Below are 18221 nucleotides of genomic sequence, written 5' to 3'. Positions count from 1 at the left end.
CGCGCATAAGGTCGTCAATAATAATTAATTTCGGTGTGTGATCAGCCGTATAATCGTTGCTAGCCGGTAATCCTTCTTTAGATTCGAGAAAAGAAAAATTTGGATAATTATTATAACCTTTTCGTCATTCAGCATAATAAAATATTATTTTTGAGAAACGTGTATTACTCATGTGATGTATAGTACGAATGAATCTTTTTACGAAAACAATTTGTACAACCTGTAGAACCAAAATAATTGAAGTCCAAGGATGTTTCCAGCGTGTATCCATAATTATAATTGGCCTTAATAAATGACTACTATTTTCAGGTTATAAAAGTTTTAAGAGATGTACAACATTGCATGGCCTTCAGCATCTTTTTGTTGACGGTCAACATAGGCCTTATCATCATCGTCATATGATCTCTTAGGAAGAGCTCTGAACAGCATGAATTTTTTCTTGATGATAAATTAATATAAAGCAGAGCATTAGTAGAGAATACGCTTCCATTGAGGTCAAAGGAATAAAACTGCTATTTAAACATGTTTCAATTTGTGATTAACAGTTTTCTTAAATTTATAAAGTACATCGTGCAGTGTATATGGCTAACGCTCAATATTTTCTGTGATGAACAAACTGTACTGAAATATCAGCAAGAATTTAATCATTTCTTGACTGACTTAAGTGTAAAAAATTTACGGCAGTGTGAGGCGTTTATTTACCGAGATTTGGAGCGTGATAATTTAACAAAAAAGGGCCGTTTTTGTGATTCTCATGAAAAAATACGACGATTAATACATGATCACTATCATTTTGTGCGGAACTACCTATCCTTTACGACAGTGAAAGGTAAAAAAAGCACTTTGCCGAATTTCAACTGTTAATAAACAATAGTGAAAATCATTTTCAAACGATAACATTCAGCACAAATGCTCTTCTCGTTAATCCCTACGATAAACTGTCTTAATAAAAATTCTTTTATCTCTTCTAAAATTAATGCATACTAGCATAGTGGCTTTCCATCCTGCTCGTGGACTTCTACTATACATTCGTCTGTCATTACTTCTAGATCCCTAGCTAGAGATAATTTGGCTGTCATTGTTTCTAACTCATCAGTTGAAGGCATTATAAATCCTTTCTGTAAGTTCAACTGTTGCGTGATTTATCAAATTCTGACTTGGTGACAAAAGCTTGATTACCGCATTTTTTCAGAACTTTTTTCACCTAATAAATTTCAGTGTATTGTACTTTAGTTAATTCTTCTTGATAGAAACCTTCTTCAATCGGTTGATCTTGGCAGTTGACAAACTTATAGGTTACCAGATTAATTTTCAATACTTGACTTACATTAAAGATTTTAGTTGTCCAATTGGGGATGTAACCCTTCCCAAAGACATGCATATATAAACGTATGCACACTTTATCACCAATCTCAAATTTGAGTTTCATTTTCTGCCGGAGCGCCCAAAATTCTCGATTTCCCGCGCGCCTTCGCAGCGCTGTACATTTTCACCTGTTAACGATAGATGGGTGCTGTTGGCGACTTTTTTGTAGAGAATTCGATTCTCTACGAAAAAGATGTAAACTTTTTTTTTATATTCCTTACCGTTCTCGCTACGGAAGTGGTGAAAGGTGGAAAATCGCAATTAGCCAAACTTTGACACTCGATAAACAATAGTAATTTTTGTTTCCGAGTAATAAAAATTTGCACAAATATTCTCCCCATCATCCTCTACAAGAATACGTTACCAAAAATTTTTTATTGTTATTCTATAATTATTGCACGTTAGCATAATGCTTAAATTTACGGCAACTAGACTATAATGTTTTTATAAACAAATGGCCATATCTCGAGAACGTTTAGAGATAGAGCGAAAATAATGGAATTTGGAGGGGGGTTCTTCTGTAGAGGTTTATACCTCACCCACAGAATATGATACATCAAAAACTCAGAAATTGTTAAATAAATTATTCATTTAACAATCCAATGTTAACTTAAGAATTATTAAGCAAAAATTATATTTTGTTCATCCTATGTTTATGTTAAAGTATATGACATTCAATTTCGCATTTTTTTTATACATTTGCTAATGTTTTTGTAAACAAATAGGACTGACTGATAATGAAACTCTATAATTAATAATTATCGACAGATGTTGATTAAATATACCGCGGTCGGTAAAACAGAACCATCATCGCTATTGGTAATTTAATTTTTGCAGTCGGTAAAGTTTAGCGAGGATCAAAATCTAAAATTTCACTCGGTCGATATTGTAGATTGGTCAAGAATCCCTCTTGTATATCTACTATTGGTCTATAAAATTTTTATCAGCTAAAAAAGGAGTTTTCTGTTCATAGATCGGTTTTTTCCATGTTTACAACAAATTTAGTAACAAGTAGAGACCGTACCTATTCATATAAAATAGTAAGTATCATTGTTTCAGTGAACGGAAAAGTATCCTATTGGTTTCATTTAAATATATTCGAGCTGATTTCCGCAACTTTGTCTGCATAATGTGTATAATTACATATCATTGGTCCGATCGAAAAAACATTCTCGTTACATAAACTCAAAAACCTTGCATGAGTTCAGTTTTTGATTGTTTATCAATAGTTGAATTGCTATTATCAAAAAGAGTTCTTTGATATCTATAGTATGCGTCTGTTCCTAAACTAAAACAGTATACTAGCCAGTAGGGAGTGACGTCATTTCTGAACGCTATATTATACTGGCATGCCATCGCATGAAATTACCGCAATTTGTCAATGCTGTTTATTGTTACTCGTGGTTATTCCGGTAACCAGTTTAGATTATTTAAAAAGATGTCTGAACTAAAAGTGTTACAGTTAATAGACGATAATGAAAATTTGTGTTACAATCTTTTTGTTACGCCTGAGGTTTATGAGAAGGCTACAACAGGTAAGTTAACAAATTATCATGCTATTAAACTAAAAATTGACCTTCCTCAATACATTTCAGATGTAAAGTATGCAGCTGATGTGTTAGTAGAAACTATTAAGACAGGTAACATAAATTTTTCCTATTTTTCTTCATTATCTGCTTCTTCTAACGATTACTTATTTATTATAAATATTTACAGGCAAAAATTTCTACATTACCAGTACAACAAGTAATGTAAAAGAAGCACCAAATGAAAAAGACCTTGCTGCACATCCAGATCATGGAAATGATGATCCTGATCCATTGACTAGTGGTACTTGTTCTCAGAAACAACTAATAGTTTGTTTCAGTCATCTGATAAAGAAAATATTTCAAATGTGGATGACAGTAAGTTTTTCTGTTGTATGATAACTTTTCCATGCAATATTGAAGTAAAAAGACTTTCTTCAATTTTATATATATTTTCAGGTTCAATTCATACCTGGACAGAGGAAGAAACATATCTATTGATAGAGTGTTATCAGAAAGAACGGGTTAATTTACTTGTCCACAAAAACGACATAACCGCAGCATTGCAACGAGTTTATATGGAAATTAATAACATCTTGGCTAAACATAAAAGAAGACATATAGCCTATAAAAATTCGTGTCGAAAATGAATAAGCTTAAGCGAACATACAAGGAGAATTTAGATCAAGCGAAACAATCCGGAAATGCTGCTGTTAAATGGTCCTATTTTGATGTGCGTACCACATTAAACATTTTTTATATTAGAGTTTGATTGAGGTGATCAATTCTTAGAGTATGTAGTATTGTTACAGGGGATGAATAAAATATTTAACAGAAAAGCTTGAGCGAAGCCACTGTCCAGAGCAGGCAATAATGTTCAAGGAAATCTAGGTAATAAATAAAATATTTAGAATTTAAGAACTCCAATGTATATATATATATATATATATATATATATATATATATATATATATATATATATATATATATATATATATATATATATATATATATATATATATATTTTTATTTTAATAGAAGTTTCGACTTTATCAGCCAGCTTAAAACGGCTGAATATGATAGCAGAATTCTTTCATAAGTGGGTTACCGCGCATAAATTAAAAAAAGAAACCGACGCTTCAAGACATCAAGAAAAAATGGCTCGAATAGATCGCCTCCATGATTCAGTAGCATCGATGGCAGAAAATTTTAATATTTTGGTTGCTGCAAAAGTAACGAAGATGGAGAATAAAGACGATTCAAGCACGGATCAGTCATTTTAGTATTCTAAGTAATCTAAAAGTTTCGTGTCAATTAATTTATTTTAAATGTTTCATGTAATTTTCTTTACGTTTCATAATTAAGGACATAAACATAACTTTAAATGGAGGCTTCTCCATCGAGTCAGTTCCTGTGTTGTTTTCTTTAAATGTGTTATATGAAAGAATATGTGATATTTTAGTACATATCTTAGCACTTATTATTGAATCGTCAACTCAAATATATTCATGTAAACTTATAAGTAATTTAAGTTCTAAAAAATCTGTTATATTGTTTTTTTCATCCATAAGATAAATAAAATCTATTTATGTCCAATAATAAATAATTATAATTTGTTTAATTTTTCTATCAAGGACTTAAACATAGTTTGAAATGCAAGCTTCTCCAGTGAGTCACTCTCTATTTTTTTTTTATTTGTTAGATGAAAAAATATATATTTTATATTCATGATTAATACATACATATCTACACATTGATTACATTCTATTTGTAGAAAATAAAAATAATCCATATGACTTATTCTTGACATGCATTGATTGTATACAAACTTACTAAAATACACATTATTAGCAATGATATTTGATTATTTAACTTGATACGATTTTTATGAAAATGTTTTACAATTACAATGCATTTTTTATTCGTAATCGTTTAAGGTGCCCCTCAATTCGCATTCTATTTGTTACTACTACTGGTTGTCCAACATTTTGTTGGGCCCCGACATTTCCGTTAATAATAATTGTAATAATAATTAGATCATTCTGTTAAATACAAATATTGTGTAAAATACAGCATGATACAATATAATAAGGGATTAAATCAGTTCGTTTAATAGGAAGTTTGTCTAATAAGCTACGGAATCGTCCTTTCAACATTCCAATAGCTCGTTCAACCATCATTCTTGACGACGAGTGACTTCTATTATAATTAATTTCAGCAGCACCCAAATGATGATTATTCTTATATGGAACCATGACACACGGCTGCAAATTATAAGCTTTGTCAGCTAATAAGTGGGTATTTCCAGGGAAATTGGCAGGAGTACATAAACTCTGTAAACCCGATAGTCCAAAAAATCGGAAATCGTGAACAGAGCCAACTTCACCAGAGTACACATGAGTAAACTTCAAAGTGTGATCACATGTAACCTATAAATTAAAATACATGACATGAAGAAAACACGACTCATGGGCTAAATAATAATCTGTCAATGAAAAAATTATTTCCATAAAAATTAATTCAAACATATGTAAATGATTCTTGTGAGCCCAGTACTGATAACTATCCATAACAACAACTCCAAAAATTAGACTCAGTAACCAGTCCATTCTTGTAAAAATCGTTATTAAATTAAGAGATTATTTTGAAGCACAATATTAAGTTCTGTTTACTTTTTCCCATGTAGAAAAAATAGTGACATATACACACAATTGGTTAGAAATGTCATTGTTTCTTCGCCCACCTGCGTCTGTATCGAATATTGCCCTTTACGATTTATGTAATTACACGCATTGATTTGTGGTTTACAAATTTTGACATGCATGCCATCGACTGCTCCTATCACTCCAGGAAATCTGTATCTATTTTCAATATAGGCTGCTGTTCTTGCTGCTTCAGCCTGAGTAGGCCACGTGATAAATGTCGGTAGGTATTTGTATAAGGCGCTTACAAATTTCCAAACAGTTCGCCAAGCTGTCCCTTTACCAACGTCGAAACGGTCGCATACTGATCTAAAAAATGGAGTTTTTCAATAAAAAAGAAATAAAACTAATATTAACATTTATGCAAGTAATTCATTAATGAATCAATTAAAATTTATAAACTTGAAGAGACATCATACCGATATGAATCAGGAGTTGCCATTGTTCAAAGAACTAGTAAAACCTGCTTGTAAACAGGAATTGAATCTCTACCCATATTGTCATTCCTCAAATCTGGCCCAAGTAGATTTATCAGGTAATTGACAGTGCTACGTTTCACTCTGGAATTAATAATAAGATGTGATATAGGAAAATCTTACATATTTGCTAAAAATTTACCGAAAGTGACTCTTGAATGTATCATCAGACATAAGAGGTACAATGTTTTCAATATAACCTAATACTCTGAGGATTCATTCTCCCTGTTGATTACCACCAAAACAGCTCACAAGAACATCATCATCATTAGAATCACTATCAGAAGGTTCACACATAACTTCTACTGCCACACGACAAACCATAGTCACTCCTAAATACTCCATAACGATTAATAAGAGTTAACACTGCTTTTTAGAGTTAAAAAAGTTAATTGCTTTTTGGAGTTACAAAACACAAGTTTTCAATATGGCGTGAAATGATTACACTGGTCAGTACGTTTTGGAACGCGACAGCAGTATGGTGGCGACTGATGACGTCAAATCATACTGGCCAGTAATACTGGCGAAGTTTAGGAACAGACGCTATATCATCAAGAACAGCCCTCTCCTTTAGGGCTACCCATAAATGCGCGCCAAATATTAACAATGACATTGATATAATTACAGAATGACATAAAATAATAACACGCGAATTATTTATATCTAAGAATCAACAATATTTGAGATGAATTGTTTTTTTGAAAAAAATTCAGTACATTTTATAACACAATCGACATAACAACTAATAACTTAGGGTAACTGTTAAGATTTTCTAAAAGCATGAAATTGCAATTATGCTCAAAATATTGAAACCCATTTATAATAAAAGTCACACCAAGTTATTAGTTAATATCATTGTCATCATTAATACGTGGCGCACATTTTTGTGCAGCCCTGAAGGCAGAGGTTGTTGTTTTCGATGAGATTTCATGATTTTTTGTATACATCAACTGAAAATGAATATTGAAAAAAGTCGAAACTTATTCAGAAAATACTTGAATTATTTGTATACTCGCGCGGTAGCAAGAATAACTTGTTACTAACTCTGTAATTTTTAAGTGAGAGAACTTCATAGCAATCGAGAACTCTGATCACCAAGATTTATCAAGTTGATAAATAAAACGTATCATTGCTTCATGAATAAACTCTCATTTAACTCAATTTTTGCGCAACGAAACTTTTTCAATGTCGTATATTATGAATGAAGCAATGATGATACTTAATCATATGTTTAATCTAAAGCCAATATTTACTTTCTTTGCATATTATCAATTTCAGCGTATTTTTATGTTAGAATATAAAAAATATTTTATTTTTAAAAATTATACCCTGCAAAAATGATCTTATAATTTGTATACACACACTAGCGCTTCGTCGTGACGTAAAAGCAAGACGGCGGCGTTTCATGCTTGGTGTACGAGATACTATCGTATCTCTTGATGATTAGTTACTCTTTTTTAGTAAACGAAAAAATTGGGCGTTGGCAGAACTCGAATTGCATAAATTCCGTTTTTTATTGTTAAAAACAAATTTAATTGTGATCAATATAAAGAGTGTGTTTCTATTTATTTTACACGGTAAGTAACATGATTTCAGTATAAGCGAAAATGTATTGATGGAAGATCTCAAATATCTTCCTTCCGAATAGATTCCTATAACTTATATCTCTCTATGAACGTATGTTCGCTCCTAAATTTGATTAAAATTCTGAAAAAACGATCAATCACTGTATCAGTCCACTACGGATTTATTACTTTACAGATACTAGAATAATCAATAAATGAATGATTGTTTGATGATTTATGTATAATGTAAATTATATCTCAGAAATAATTAATTAGAGGTTGAAAACAAGTTCATTCGATTATTATCCATGGGTCGCGGATTCGAGGCCCGGTTGAGACAAAAATTATTTATATGATTTTTTTCGGACCACTGTGAGTGAGAAAATCTTCTCGAATAGCTGGTTGTATCAACACAGGTTTTCTGCAATTTCTCTGTGTCCTTGTGTAAATGTGATACAACAGTTAGGGCATAAGTCGGTTGCAGACGCAACCCGGCATACTATGCATGTAAAATAGTGTGTCCAGCAGTGCGAGTGAAATTGATATGGAAGTGATGCGGGATAAGGCAGTGCAAGGAAAAGAAGAATGGTAATGTAGGAAATGAAAAGAGAATCTTGAATAGAAGTGTTATAAAAAGTGCCATTTAAGGCATACAATAAAAATAAGTGATAAATATATAATTTATATTTTGTATGAATATTAGCGTGTAAAAAATATTAAACCATCAAGTCTTTCAATTCATACATTTGTTGTATACCTATATATACTGTAGAAAAATCTTAGCTACGAGAGAGAGAGAGAGAGAGAGAGAGAGAGAGAGAGAGAGAGAGAGAGAGAGGTATGCATTAGATGGTAATTAGATGAGACTGAGAAAGCTGAGGCTAGAAATTAAATAAACGAATTAATTAATTTAACTAGTAGTCGGGAAGAAAATACACATGCAAAAAGAGATTTAATTTTTTAGATCATTATTGGTGGTTGTTCCAAGTACGACCACCAATAACAATCAAACCAATTCTATTGAGCACACAATGCCAATTTTCGTTCGATTTTAAGTTTTTTTGAATGATGACATGAGAATTTTCTTATAAATGAATAGAGATAGAGTAATCTTGAAAATTTTTTCTTGTATTTCCAGGTAGGTGATCGCATTCTGCAAGTAAATGACTGTAATTTGAGAGACTGTACTTACGAAAATGCTATTGAAGTAATAAAAAAGACTGAGAATGCCATTAAAATGGTTGTACAATCTTTTATAATATCAGTAAGTATTTCGATTTTAAACATCAAACATAGAATAGATGTGTATCTATGCATTTTAAAATGAATTGATTTCGTACAATATGTTCACCAAAACGGAACATGATTAATTTTACCTGACTGTTTATATTAAAGAAAGTGGAACATAATATCGAACATTAAAGTTAAATACCCATCCATTGGAAACAACGTGTATTATCATGCCTGATTGTTACTTTTTGACAGATTATCTTAAAGAGTCTCCATTTAGAAAGAACGGTAAAAACTTCTAATTAAATTTCAAGTATGAGAAAATAGAAACCGTTTGCTCTACACGATTAAAGATCTTTTACAAATATCTGAAAAAAAATCCAATACACATGAATACTTATCTTAAGGATAGTAGTAGGATCTTCAAGATCGCAAGCAGCGCTAGTAACAGTTCGTGAAAACATTTGAAATTTTACTTTGAGAAAAAGTGAAAAAAAAAATTGATAAACAATAATAGAACAAACTTAACGTTGGTACTGTAGGATTGCTTATTAATAATTGTATCATTTTTTTTTCTGTTTTGTATAAACCTTACTCTAGCGGCCAATATTTACAACATATTTCTTAACAACGCATTTTTGGAAATTCTAGCTTCGAATGTACGCTCTCCTATGACCTTGACCTTAGCATATGTTGTCAAACTCAGCGCAGTGACCAAAAATATGTGCATATGGAGGTGAGTTTTCGACATAAAAGTGTAAAAAAAGTACGCGATAGTAGATATATTTTATGATATGTGTGGAAAGTAATAGTGTAAGTGGGAGTGTAAGAAATCAGGTAGTTGAAAGTGATTAATTTAATTATTTAGGCCTAGCCCTAATTTCCTACAATCATCTATGCAATTTTTCCCTTCTCCTTTTGTTTAGTGTCCGGCGAATCTTTTTAGCTCTAGAAGTCTCCCACGTAGGATTCACCTGTGCTTACTTAGCATGCGCCTTAAAGCTCACCTCCTTACCTTCCTTCTTCTCTGTGTTTCTGATACTTCTACGTCCTTTGCTTCTACTGTTTTCTTATTAAAATTTTTATTAATATAAAAAGGTTATAAAAATAATTTGTTTAAAGGAAATTTTAGGTCGAATTCTCAAAATCAAAATTCCATTGAAAAAGGACATTCTAAGAAGAATCGTCAAGTTCTTCAAGCTGTTTAAACTAGTTTATCAAATATTCATAATTCTAATGAGTCTACCGGTGAAGGTTCATCCAAAAAAAATTTGGTCAGAACTAAAAATTAATTCAATTGATTTTTCTTATTCTTCTGATTCTAAACCGAAACTTTTACTCAGAGGAGAAGTTGATGGCAAAAAATGTATTATGACAATTGATACTGCTGCTGATATTACGGTTGTTAATTCTTCTTTGTTTAAAGGGATGGTAATTGTTTCGAATAATTCTTCTATTTCTTATTCTATTTTTGCAGTTTCAGGTGATAAATTTGATTTTGATTTTATTAGGACTGTAGAAATAAAGATTTCCAATATTAAGGTTAAGTTAGAGGTTGTTTTTGCTCAAATTGAAGAAGAATATATTCTAGGATTAGATTTCTTAATCAAGTCTAGTTTATTTACTGATTTCAAAGATCTTCTTGATAAAAAATTCTCAGAAAGTAATGAAGTTGCTTCAATTAATAAAATTAGTTTTTCTGTGAATAAACTTTCAGAATTTGTTTTAGATTCGTTTGAAAGATCTTCCAAATTTTTGGATGTCAATGACAAATTTCGCTTTGAAGAACTTTTATTGAAGAATATAGATATTTGTGCGAAAAATTCTTTTGATTTGGGAAAGTGCAAAATTTTACAACATAAAATTAATGTTGGAAATGCTCTTCCTATTAAACAAATTCCTCGTTGTATCTTATTGCGTTACAGGAAAAAAGTTAATACTGTTATGGAAGAAATGAAACAACAGAATACAATAGAACCTTGTAATGGGCCTTGGGCTTTCCGTGTTGTTCTTGTTCCAAAAAAAAGGTGATGAAATTAGATTTCATGTTGACTATCGTAAATTAAACGATGTCACAGTTAAGCATTTAACACCAATTCCTCATCAAGAAGACATATTGAATATGGTACTTGGTGCTTAATGGTTTTCTACCGTTGATATAAAAAGTAGATATTGGCAAGTTGAAGTTGCTCCGGAGGATAGATCTAAAACTGCTTTTTGTATTTGGAATGAGGTTTGGCAATTTAGGGTTCTTCCTTCTGGTTTCTGTAATGCTCCGGCCACCTTCGTTAAACTTATGAACATAGTTTTAAAAGGTCTTCTCGGTAAAGAATATAAACTTGTGTTCTTGGCATTTTCTACTCTTCGGATTCTAATGGTTCTTCCCAGTGGTTCCTCCTAATGAGAATGAAGGAAGGAAAGGAAATTGAAGATGAAAATTAAGATTTTTAATTTGACTAACGGACGATTAGTTTTTAAGAAATCTTTTATTGTATAGAATCACGTTTTTAGTTTAATTTAGATCATTTTGGTCTGTTTGGAGGTTTTTACCCGCCACAGGATTTTTCCCTCCTAATTATTTGTTTTATTTATTTTAAAGCAGACAGAGTTGGGAAGCGGCAATATTGGTATTTAGGCTGAATAATAACTTGATTCATCTTTATAATTTTGAATGATTATTAACTTGGTTTTTAGAATTTCGAATTAGAAATGTGAGTTTAGATTTTGCATGTTTATTTATTTCAGCTTTATCCAATATTTTTACCCAACTAATAGGAATTGCCAGGTGGCAATTTTTTTAGAAGATCGGGAGAAGTGTAAAATATTTGTATGTCGCCATCTAATGACTATTAGACTAACGACAGTTTCTTAGTTAACGACGATTAGATTGTTTATAGCAACAAGGGTAGAGTTTGTTTATCTCCAGTTTTTGACTGAGACTTGAGTTAACCGCATGGATTCTTTCTTTCTAATTAATTCCTGTCATTCTTTAATAGACTTTTTCATTATTATTTAATTTTCTGAAGTTGTTATTTGGTCTTATTTTACTATATATATATATATATAGGTATATATATATATATATATATAGGTATATATACGCTAAGAGGTTCATACGCTAGATTGAAATAAAATTAAATCGCACAGAAATAAATATATTAATTAAACATATTTCAAATCATTACGAAACTTTATTATACTTTTATTATGAAAGATTAACAATTCGTAAAAATTTTTTTATATAAAATATGGAATTTGAAAAAAAAAGTGTAATCTTTCCATGCATTTATTTGAAAAATATTTTGTCAGTTGATATTATTCAGTTAGAGCAAGTTTGATCGATGAATTATTTTTAATTTGATCAGAAAATTGATGCATCTTTATTATTTTTTAATGCTCCTGAAATATTAAAAAGAATCCTTTTATTTTTGATTATCCGTTTACAACCATTTTCATCACCCAGTAGCATCTTCTGTTTTATTGCATCTTCTCCAGATTGATGAACTTTTTGTAGAACGCTCATTGAAATAGCTGCTGATGCTAATTCACCTTTCATTGTTTTCGGAATTTTATTTGATGAATTTCCTAAATTATATCTGTTTCTTTTTACAGTTTATGACTGGTTTAACTAGAAAATTATTTCAAATTTTAGAACCAGCTTTCACACAGCTTTCTATTGTCAAATTGAAAATCTCCAAAGTATTTATAAGCTCTTTTAGCATAAATATATCATAGATAGCATTATGAGCTCCTTTAATACGTGGAGGATTCAAGTAATCTTTACTGACAGCATCTAGAGTAAATTTTTGTTTCTTTTCTTTCCTATAAGCTTCTAGTTTATTTTTAAAAATAGTTAATGTATCAGCAATTCCTTGTGTAACCATCATTAATTCTTCTAGCAAACCAAATTTCGACATTTGTTGTAGGATTATTGGGGCATCAAAGCTATAATAAAAATTAGTTTCATAAACGTGAATTAGTTTACTTTTATTTGAAGATAATATGAACTATTTAAAAATGCATTGTGTGCGACTAATATTATTTTATTTCCTATATTTAGTAATTATAAATTAAAGCCCTGAAAACCTTTTTTTGTAGGTTCAATTTAAAGTTTTTGATCTTTTAAGAACAATTATCAGTCATTTGTTCTTAAACCAGTAATATCACTCGCTTTAAGCATTATTCCTTGAGATGGTATCATATAAGTATTGAAATTTTTATTTTTATAAGAAGCTGCAATCTTAAGAAACAGAACGACGAATGTATTGATGGCTTTAATTATCTTAGAAAAGATTCATATTTCAACTAATGCTAATCTGATAAATTTCTACTGATCTTCCAAAACCATCTGTTTCCAAATCCTGCATTTCCAAGATACACATAAAAGGGTGTAAATTTATCTGTCAATTATGTACCAAATAGTAATTAAGCTTAATGATGATTAGGGAATCCCATATAATTTCAGGAACATCATTCAATCTACACGAACTTTCATATGATATTCCTTCCTTCCTTTCTTGAGCTGCCAAAGTCAATGATTTTTTTCTAAAATGATTCCTTTTTTTCTGAATTCAAGTATTTTAGCTACTTCTTTTCGGAGCTTTATCTTTTTTGTCTGTTCTGACTTCGAGTCGGGCCGGATGAGAAAAACTAAAAAATAATGGACTGTAATAATAAGAAAAAAGGTTGGATGCTAGAAGGTTCCTGAAAATAGTTCACAAACACCAAATTGTATGGTTTTTATAGATTTTATTAAACAATAACACTTAACTTAGAACAATAGAACAATAGAGAACAATAATTACTAATTTTATGTGAGTTGACTGTAATTCACTGTTTTGTACACTGTATGAATTGTCTGATAGTTGATTTGTCACCAAAAATTCTCAATCAGTGAATAGCAACAGGCACACTATACACCTGAGTTGTTCGAGTGTGTGATGTATGTGTGGCTGTCCGTGAGGCACTATGGCGTCGACGCCATGAGGGAAACACTTCCCGATGATTGGTCCAGTGACTTGACTGACGCACCGGTGGACAAGTCCGGCATTAAACAATTTTGATTATTTCCCGACTAAATGACTTGGGCCCCTCCAAGTCAGAACATTGTCTCTGAATTTCATTGTTTATTTACCAGAAGAAATTGATAAATTTTCATAAATTCTAATGACATATAATGTTCCAATATTCTTCTGACTTAGAACCGAGGCTACACGATAATCAAATAACTGACAAGAAAACCTGGCAAGGTGGTCACCGTCGATTTAGCTGAGGTTTCTATATAATAATCTACGTCGAAAGTGATGAATCACGTATTTTTTCTTTCAGCGGAAAAACATTTCGAAAGGGTAAAAATCATCCCCACAGTTGACACCCTATACAGGTAATTTTTAATTTTCACATATTTCTCATCGAAATTTTCCAAAACGACCTTATACACTAAAAACAACATAAAAAATGATGAAAATACCTTAATTTACATATTCATAAAACTTGCAGATATACATTTTTTTCTATTAAATATAATAAAAAATCTATAACTCAAAAACTATTATTCATTTATTAATGAGACCAATTTCATGTTCGATTACATCATAATCATTGTGGAAATGTTCAAGACGCAATGACTTTTTACACCATGCACAACAGATAATTACAATATTTTAACATCCTGGAATTTCACAATGAGATTTACAGTTATCTCCAAATGCGAAATCGACTGGATTTTCAAATTCATCTGGTTTAATAAATGTATAACTACTTTTAAACCATGAATAACGGAAAAGATGAATGTATCGCGGAGATGAGGGTTGCTTATGAGTCAGTGATTGTACTTTGATAATATTATCTCTCAAGTGTAAATTTAAATCATCTCCTCGTAATAGGACACTGTCTGAAAAATGTCTCACAAAATTTTTCCATATTCTAAACGTAAAAACGTCTGATGGTTGAATTTGTCCAGTAGCCCCTTAAAAAATGATCTTTATCTCAATTTCTTTATCCGGTGGTTTAGTCCTCTCTGAATGTACTTCTAATTGAAAATAACTTTAATCAGAATTATATATGTTAAATATGGTTGAATTTTTGATTTTACGTCGTTAATGAACACTTCTGATAATTGTTTCCATATTTTACGATCTTCAATCATTTTTGATAATATGAATTTGTTAGTTATACGAGAAACAATACGATGAGCTCTTTTGAATGGTAGCATCTACGTTGAAGATGCTTGAAAACGGAGATCATCCAATTGTAAATTTTTTTTAGCTAATAATGCCCATTTTTTCAAATCAGAATCATGGATGATCATCCTAGCAATGTTTGCTTAACACTATCGATATTTAAATTCTTTGCCTTACCACTTTGCCAATACTCAACAGCTCGCAATTTATAATCATGATTTAAGATCTCTTTATCAGTAGTACATGGTCCATCGGGCACTTTTGGTTCATGGATTCCTTATACGGTTCTTCAAAATGTAATGAATTTTCCTCCATCATTTCGATATCAGTGTTATGTAATTTTGCTCTTTAAAGGTGTTAATATGTAAACCATATGCTTAACCTTAAAGACTTTAAATTCCTCTTTCTAGTCCTAGCCTTTTGACCAATAGACAGGGTTGAGAGGATCTTCGGTAGAGAAAGTAAAAATGTGTGATTTATATAAAAACAATAACAAAATTTTATTGAATGAAAATTATTGAAAAATTATAACAACAATTTGAACGTTACCACCAGATGATTCCTTTTACTCTGGTCAAGATCCATTACAATTAATTGGTCCTTAGTCGATGCTCCAGTCAGCGCAATTATTCACTTTCACGCGCGAATTAATTTAAATATCAATTTAAAAATAATTTGACGATCAAATAAACTTCATACAAAAATTTACAAACTTTGAAATATTATCAATACAATACTCAAGACAAAACGAGACTTACGATTTCAAGAGATGCTCCACGACGATCTGATCTCGATCTTACTTTTTCGACATCTGACTGATGCATCAAACCTTACGTATTTATTTAGTCGAATGTGACATAATTAGAAGTCCCTTGCTTCAGGCGCGCTCAAGTCGCTTCGCATGGTCTTTCTTTTTTTTGGAAAGCTAACGCTCTTTTTACGTCACGCACTCTTTTTTTAAAATATTATTGCTTTTCGCCACGTGGGTTTTCCAAAAGCAAAGAAATATCTAAAAAATGATTTCCTCAACTATTCTTCGAAATCCTTTCTATTTTAACGAAATCTTAGGAAAACTCAAAAAATAACTTGAGTAATAATCGTTAACCTTAATCCTTAAGTTTATTGCTAGTCATTTTTAGCTTTTCTTAAAATATATTTTAAATAATTATGTGAAATAATTAAAATACATTCAGACATTACATCAGTATACCCATTCATTGCATTTAATAATATTCGTTAAAAGTGATTCTTTAGCATCATTTACAGGTGTCACCATAATTTTCATAATTTGAAATATTGTTAAAAGTATCCGAATAACATTAAGGGAGTCAACATTTATTTTCAGCTATTGAGTGTTACGCAATTTTAAAAATAAAAGATAATAATATTTCTATTTCAAGCACATAATTTTATACACATATAAAATAATGACTATCCATCAGAATTCTAATGAATACAAGATGCGAAAATATCTATTCACTACAGTATTAACGATGAATGCGAAAAAATAATGTTACAATTTTTCAAATAATCAGAATCAGTCACATTCATTCGAAGTGCTAGCATTAAATAATCCGTACATTACAATTACAGAAATAATTTTCCTCAAAAGTAGTTTATCAATGACTGTGATAAGAATTATTCATGTTTGTTCACATGATAATAACAAAAAAAAATATTTTAATTAATCATAAACTATTCAGTCTCTAATTACGACGTATTTGATTCGGTAATTATTGTGACTATTAATAATTATTCAATAACGATTGTAAGTTTTGAAATTGCGATTTTGTTTACTGTCGTTATCGTTATTTTGAAAATCGTAAAGACACGTATCTCGTAATTTTTTATACTCTTTCGATTAAAAATGGGCCTCATTAAAAAATAAAAAATAGTTTTTGAGTTATAGATTTTTTGTTATATTTAATAAGAAAAAATGTATATCTGTAAGTTTTATAAATATGTGGATTTATGAAGAGCCATAATGACGTGATTTTGGATGTTTTGACGCAATAATATTGTTAAAAGACTCGTTGCTTCGAGAACTTTCGCACAGAGCTAATTCGTTAGCATTATTTGCAAATTTCAATAGAAGCTCAGTCAACACCGATCGCAATTTCAAATCAGACAAAGATTTATTGCCTTTGTAGTTTGTTTGTAGGAAGTTTTTAATGTTCATAATCGCATTCCAAGTCTCGATACTGACACGAATTACCACATTTTCCATGACTGCAGCTGTAATGTCTGAATGTATTTCAATTATTTCTCATGATTATTTGAAAAAATATTTCAAGAAAAGCTAAAAATAAATAGCATTAAAACTTAAGGACTGAGGTTAACGGTTATTACTCAAGTTATTTTCCTTTGAGTTTTCCTAAGATATCGTTAAAAAAGAAATGGTTTTGAAGAATAGTTGAGGAAATCATCTTTTGACATCAACACCTTTAAAGATCAAAAATCATAACACAGCTATGGTTGATAAATCATCATCTCAAATTAACACTTGAATCTTCGCACTCTCCTTTCAAGACACTTTATTGTTAACTAATAGCTGAACAGCTATATCAGGTTCCATGGACTTTGAACTACGATCGTAGTTTTTCCGACAATCATGATCCAGTTTCGGATGACCTGTATCATATTTACGACAAGCTGTGCTTTAAGTTGCGACTTTTCTAATGTGTTTCTCCATGACACTTCAATCGCCTACAATGCCACACGTCACTAATAATTAAACGGTAAGAAATCAACAGAAAATAGTGCAAAACATAACTTTACATGCCTGACTATTTTACGATCTTCCACTGCTTTTCGTCTGTCATCCAGTATCTATTGATACAGATACAGCCTCTGTATTCGTCGAATTATATTTTTTTTCAAAAATATTCAGATTTTTGGAGTGTGAGAATCTACTGAAGTACTATCAGAACTTATGGCAGTGTCCAGACTTGTAAGAGTTTCCAATTTTTCTGAAATACTTGTTGAATGACAATGTTTCTCAGAAATATTTAAATCTTTTACAGTGTTCGAATGTACTAAAGTAGAATGAGAATTTGTAACGATGTCAAGAGCTTTGAAAGTTTCAAAATTCTCTAAGTTGTCTGTTATATAACAATTGTTTTCAGAAATGTTCAGATCTTTCGGAGTGTTGAAAAATATTAAAGTAGAGTTAGGA

General features: G+C 30.7%; 2 protein-coding genes across 2 annotated transcripts in view; one reads left to right on the top strand and one right to left on the bottom strand.

The window, feature by feature from the left end:
* Positions 1-4936: 4936 nt before the first annotated feature.
* On the bottom strand, positions 4937-6035 carry LOC118071101 (protein ANTAGONIST OF LIKE HETEROCHROMATIN PROTEIN 1-like). Its single transcript, XM_035090057.1, has 3 exons — positions 6013-6035; positions 5635-5902; positions 4937-5320 (listed from the first exon to the last, which is right to left on the bottom strand). Exons 1-3 carry the CDS (start codon positions 6033-6035, stop codon positions 4937-4939), a joined length of 675 nt encoding a protein of 224 aa, XP_034945948.1.
* A 2738-nt stretch (positions 6036-8773) lies between these two features.
* inaD (inactivation no afterpotential D) overlaps positions 8774-18221 on the top strand; it is a 649339-nt gene continuing 639891 nt past the window's right edge. The window contains exon 1 of the mRNA XM_035090055.1: positions 8774-8898. Within this exon, the coding sequence (XP_034945946.1) occupies positions 8872-8898 (27 nt within the window). The 5' untranslated portion in view covers positions 8774-8871. The remainder of the gene's footprint in view (positions 8899-18221) is intronic.

This window comes from Chelonus insularis, unplaced genomic scaffold, assembly GCF_013357705.1.
Source record: "Chelonus insularis isolate UGA/USDA-ARS -01 unplaced genomic scaffold, ASM1335770v1 contig_72_pilon, whole genome shotgun sequence".
NCBI lineage: Eukaryota > Metazoa > Arthropoda > Insecta > Hymenoptera > Braconidae > Chelonus > Chelonus insularis.
This window is presented reverse-complemented; position numbering and strand designations above follow the sequence as displayed.

Bases quoted from the DNA above. Each gene is read 5' to 3' on its own strand.
- LOC118071101 (XM_035090057.1), bottom strand. From the start codon at position 6,035: ATGGCAACTCCTGATTCATATCG. The intron at 5,903-6,012 runs GTATGATGTCTC...TCCATTTTTTAG, and splicing joins GCAACTCCTGATTCATATCG to ATCAGTATGCGACCGTTTCG. The intron at 5,321-5,634 runs GTGGGCGAAGAA...TTTAATTTATAG, and splicing joins AATATTCGATACAGACGCAG to GTTACATGTGATCACACTTT.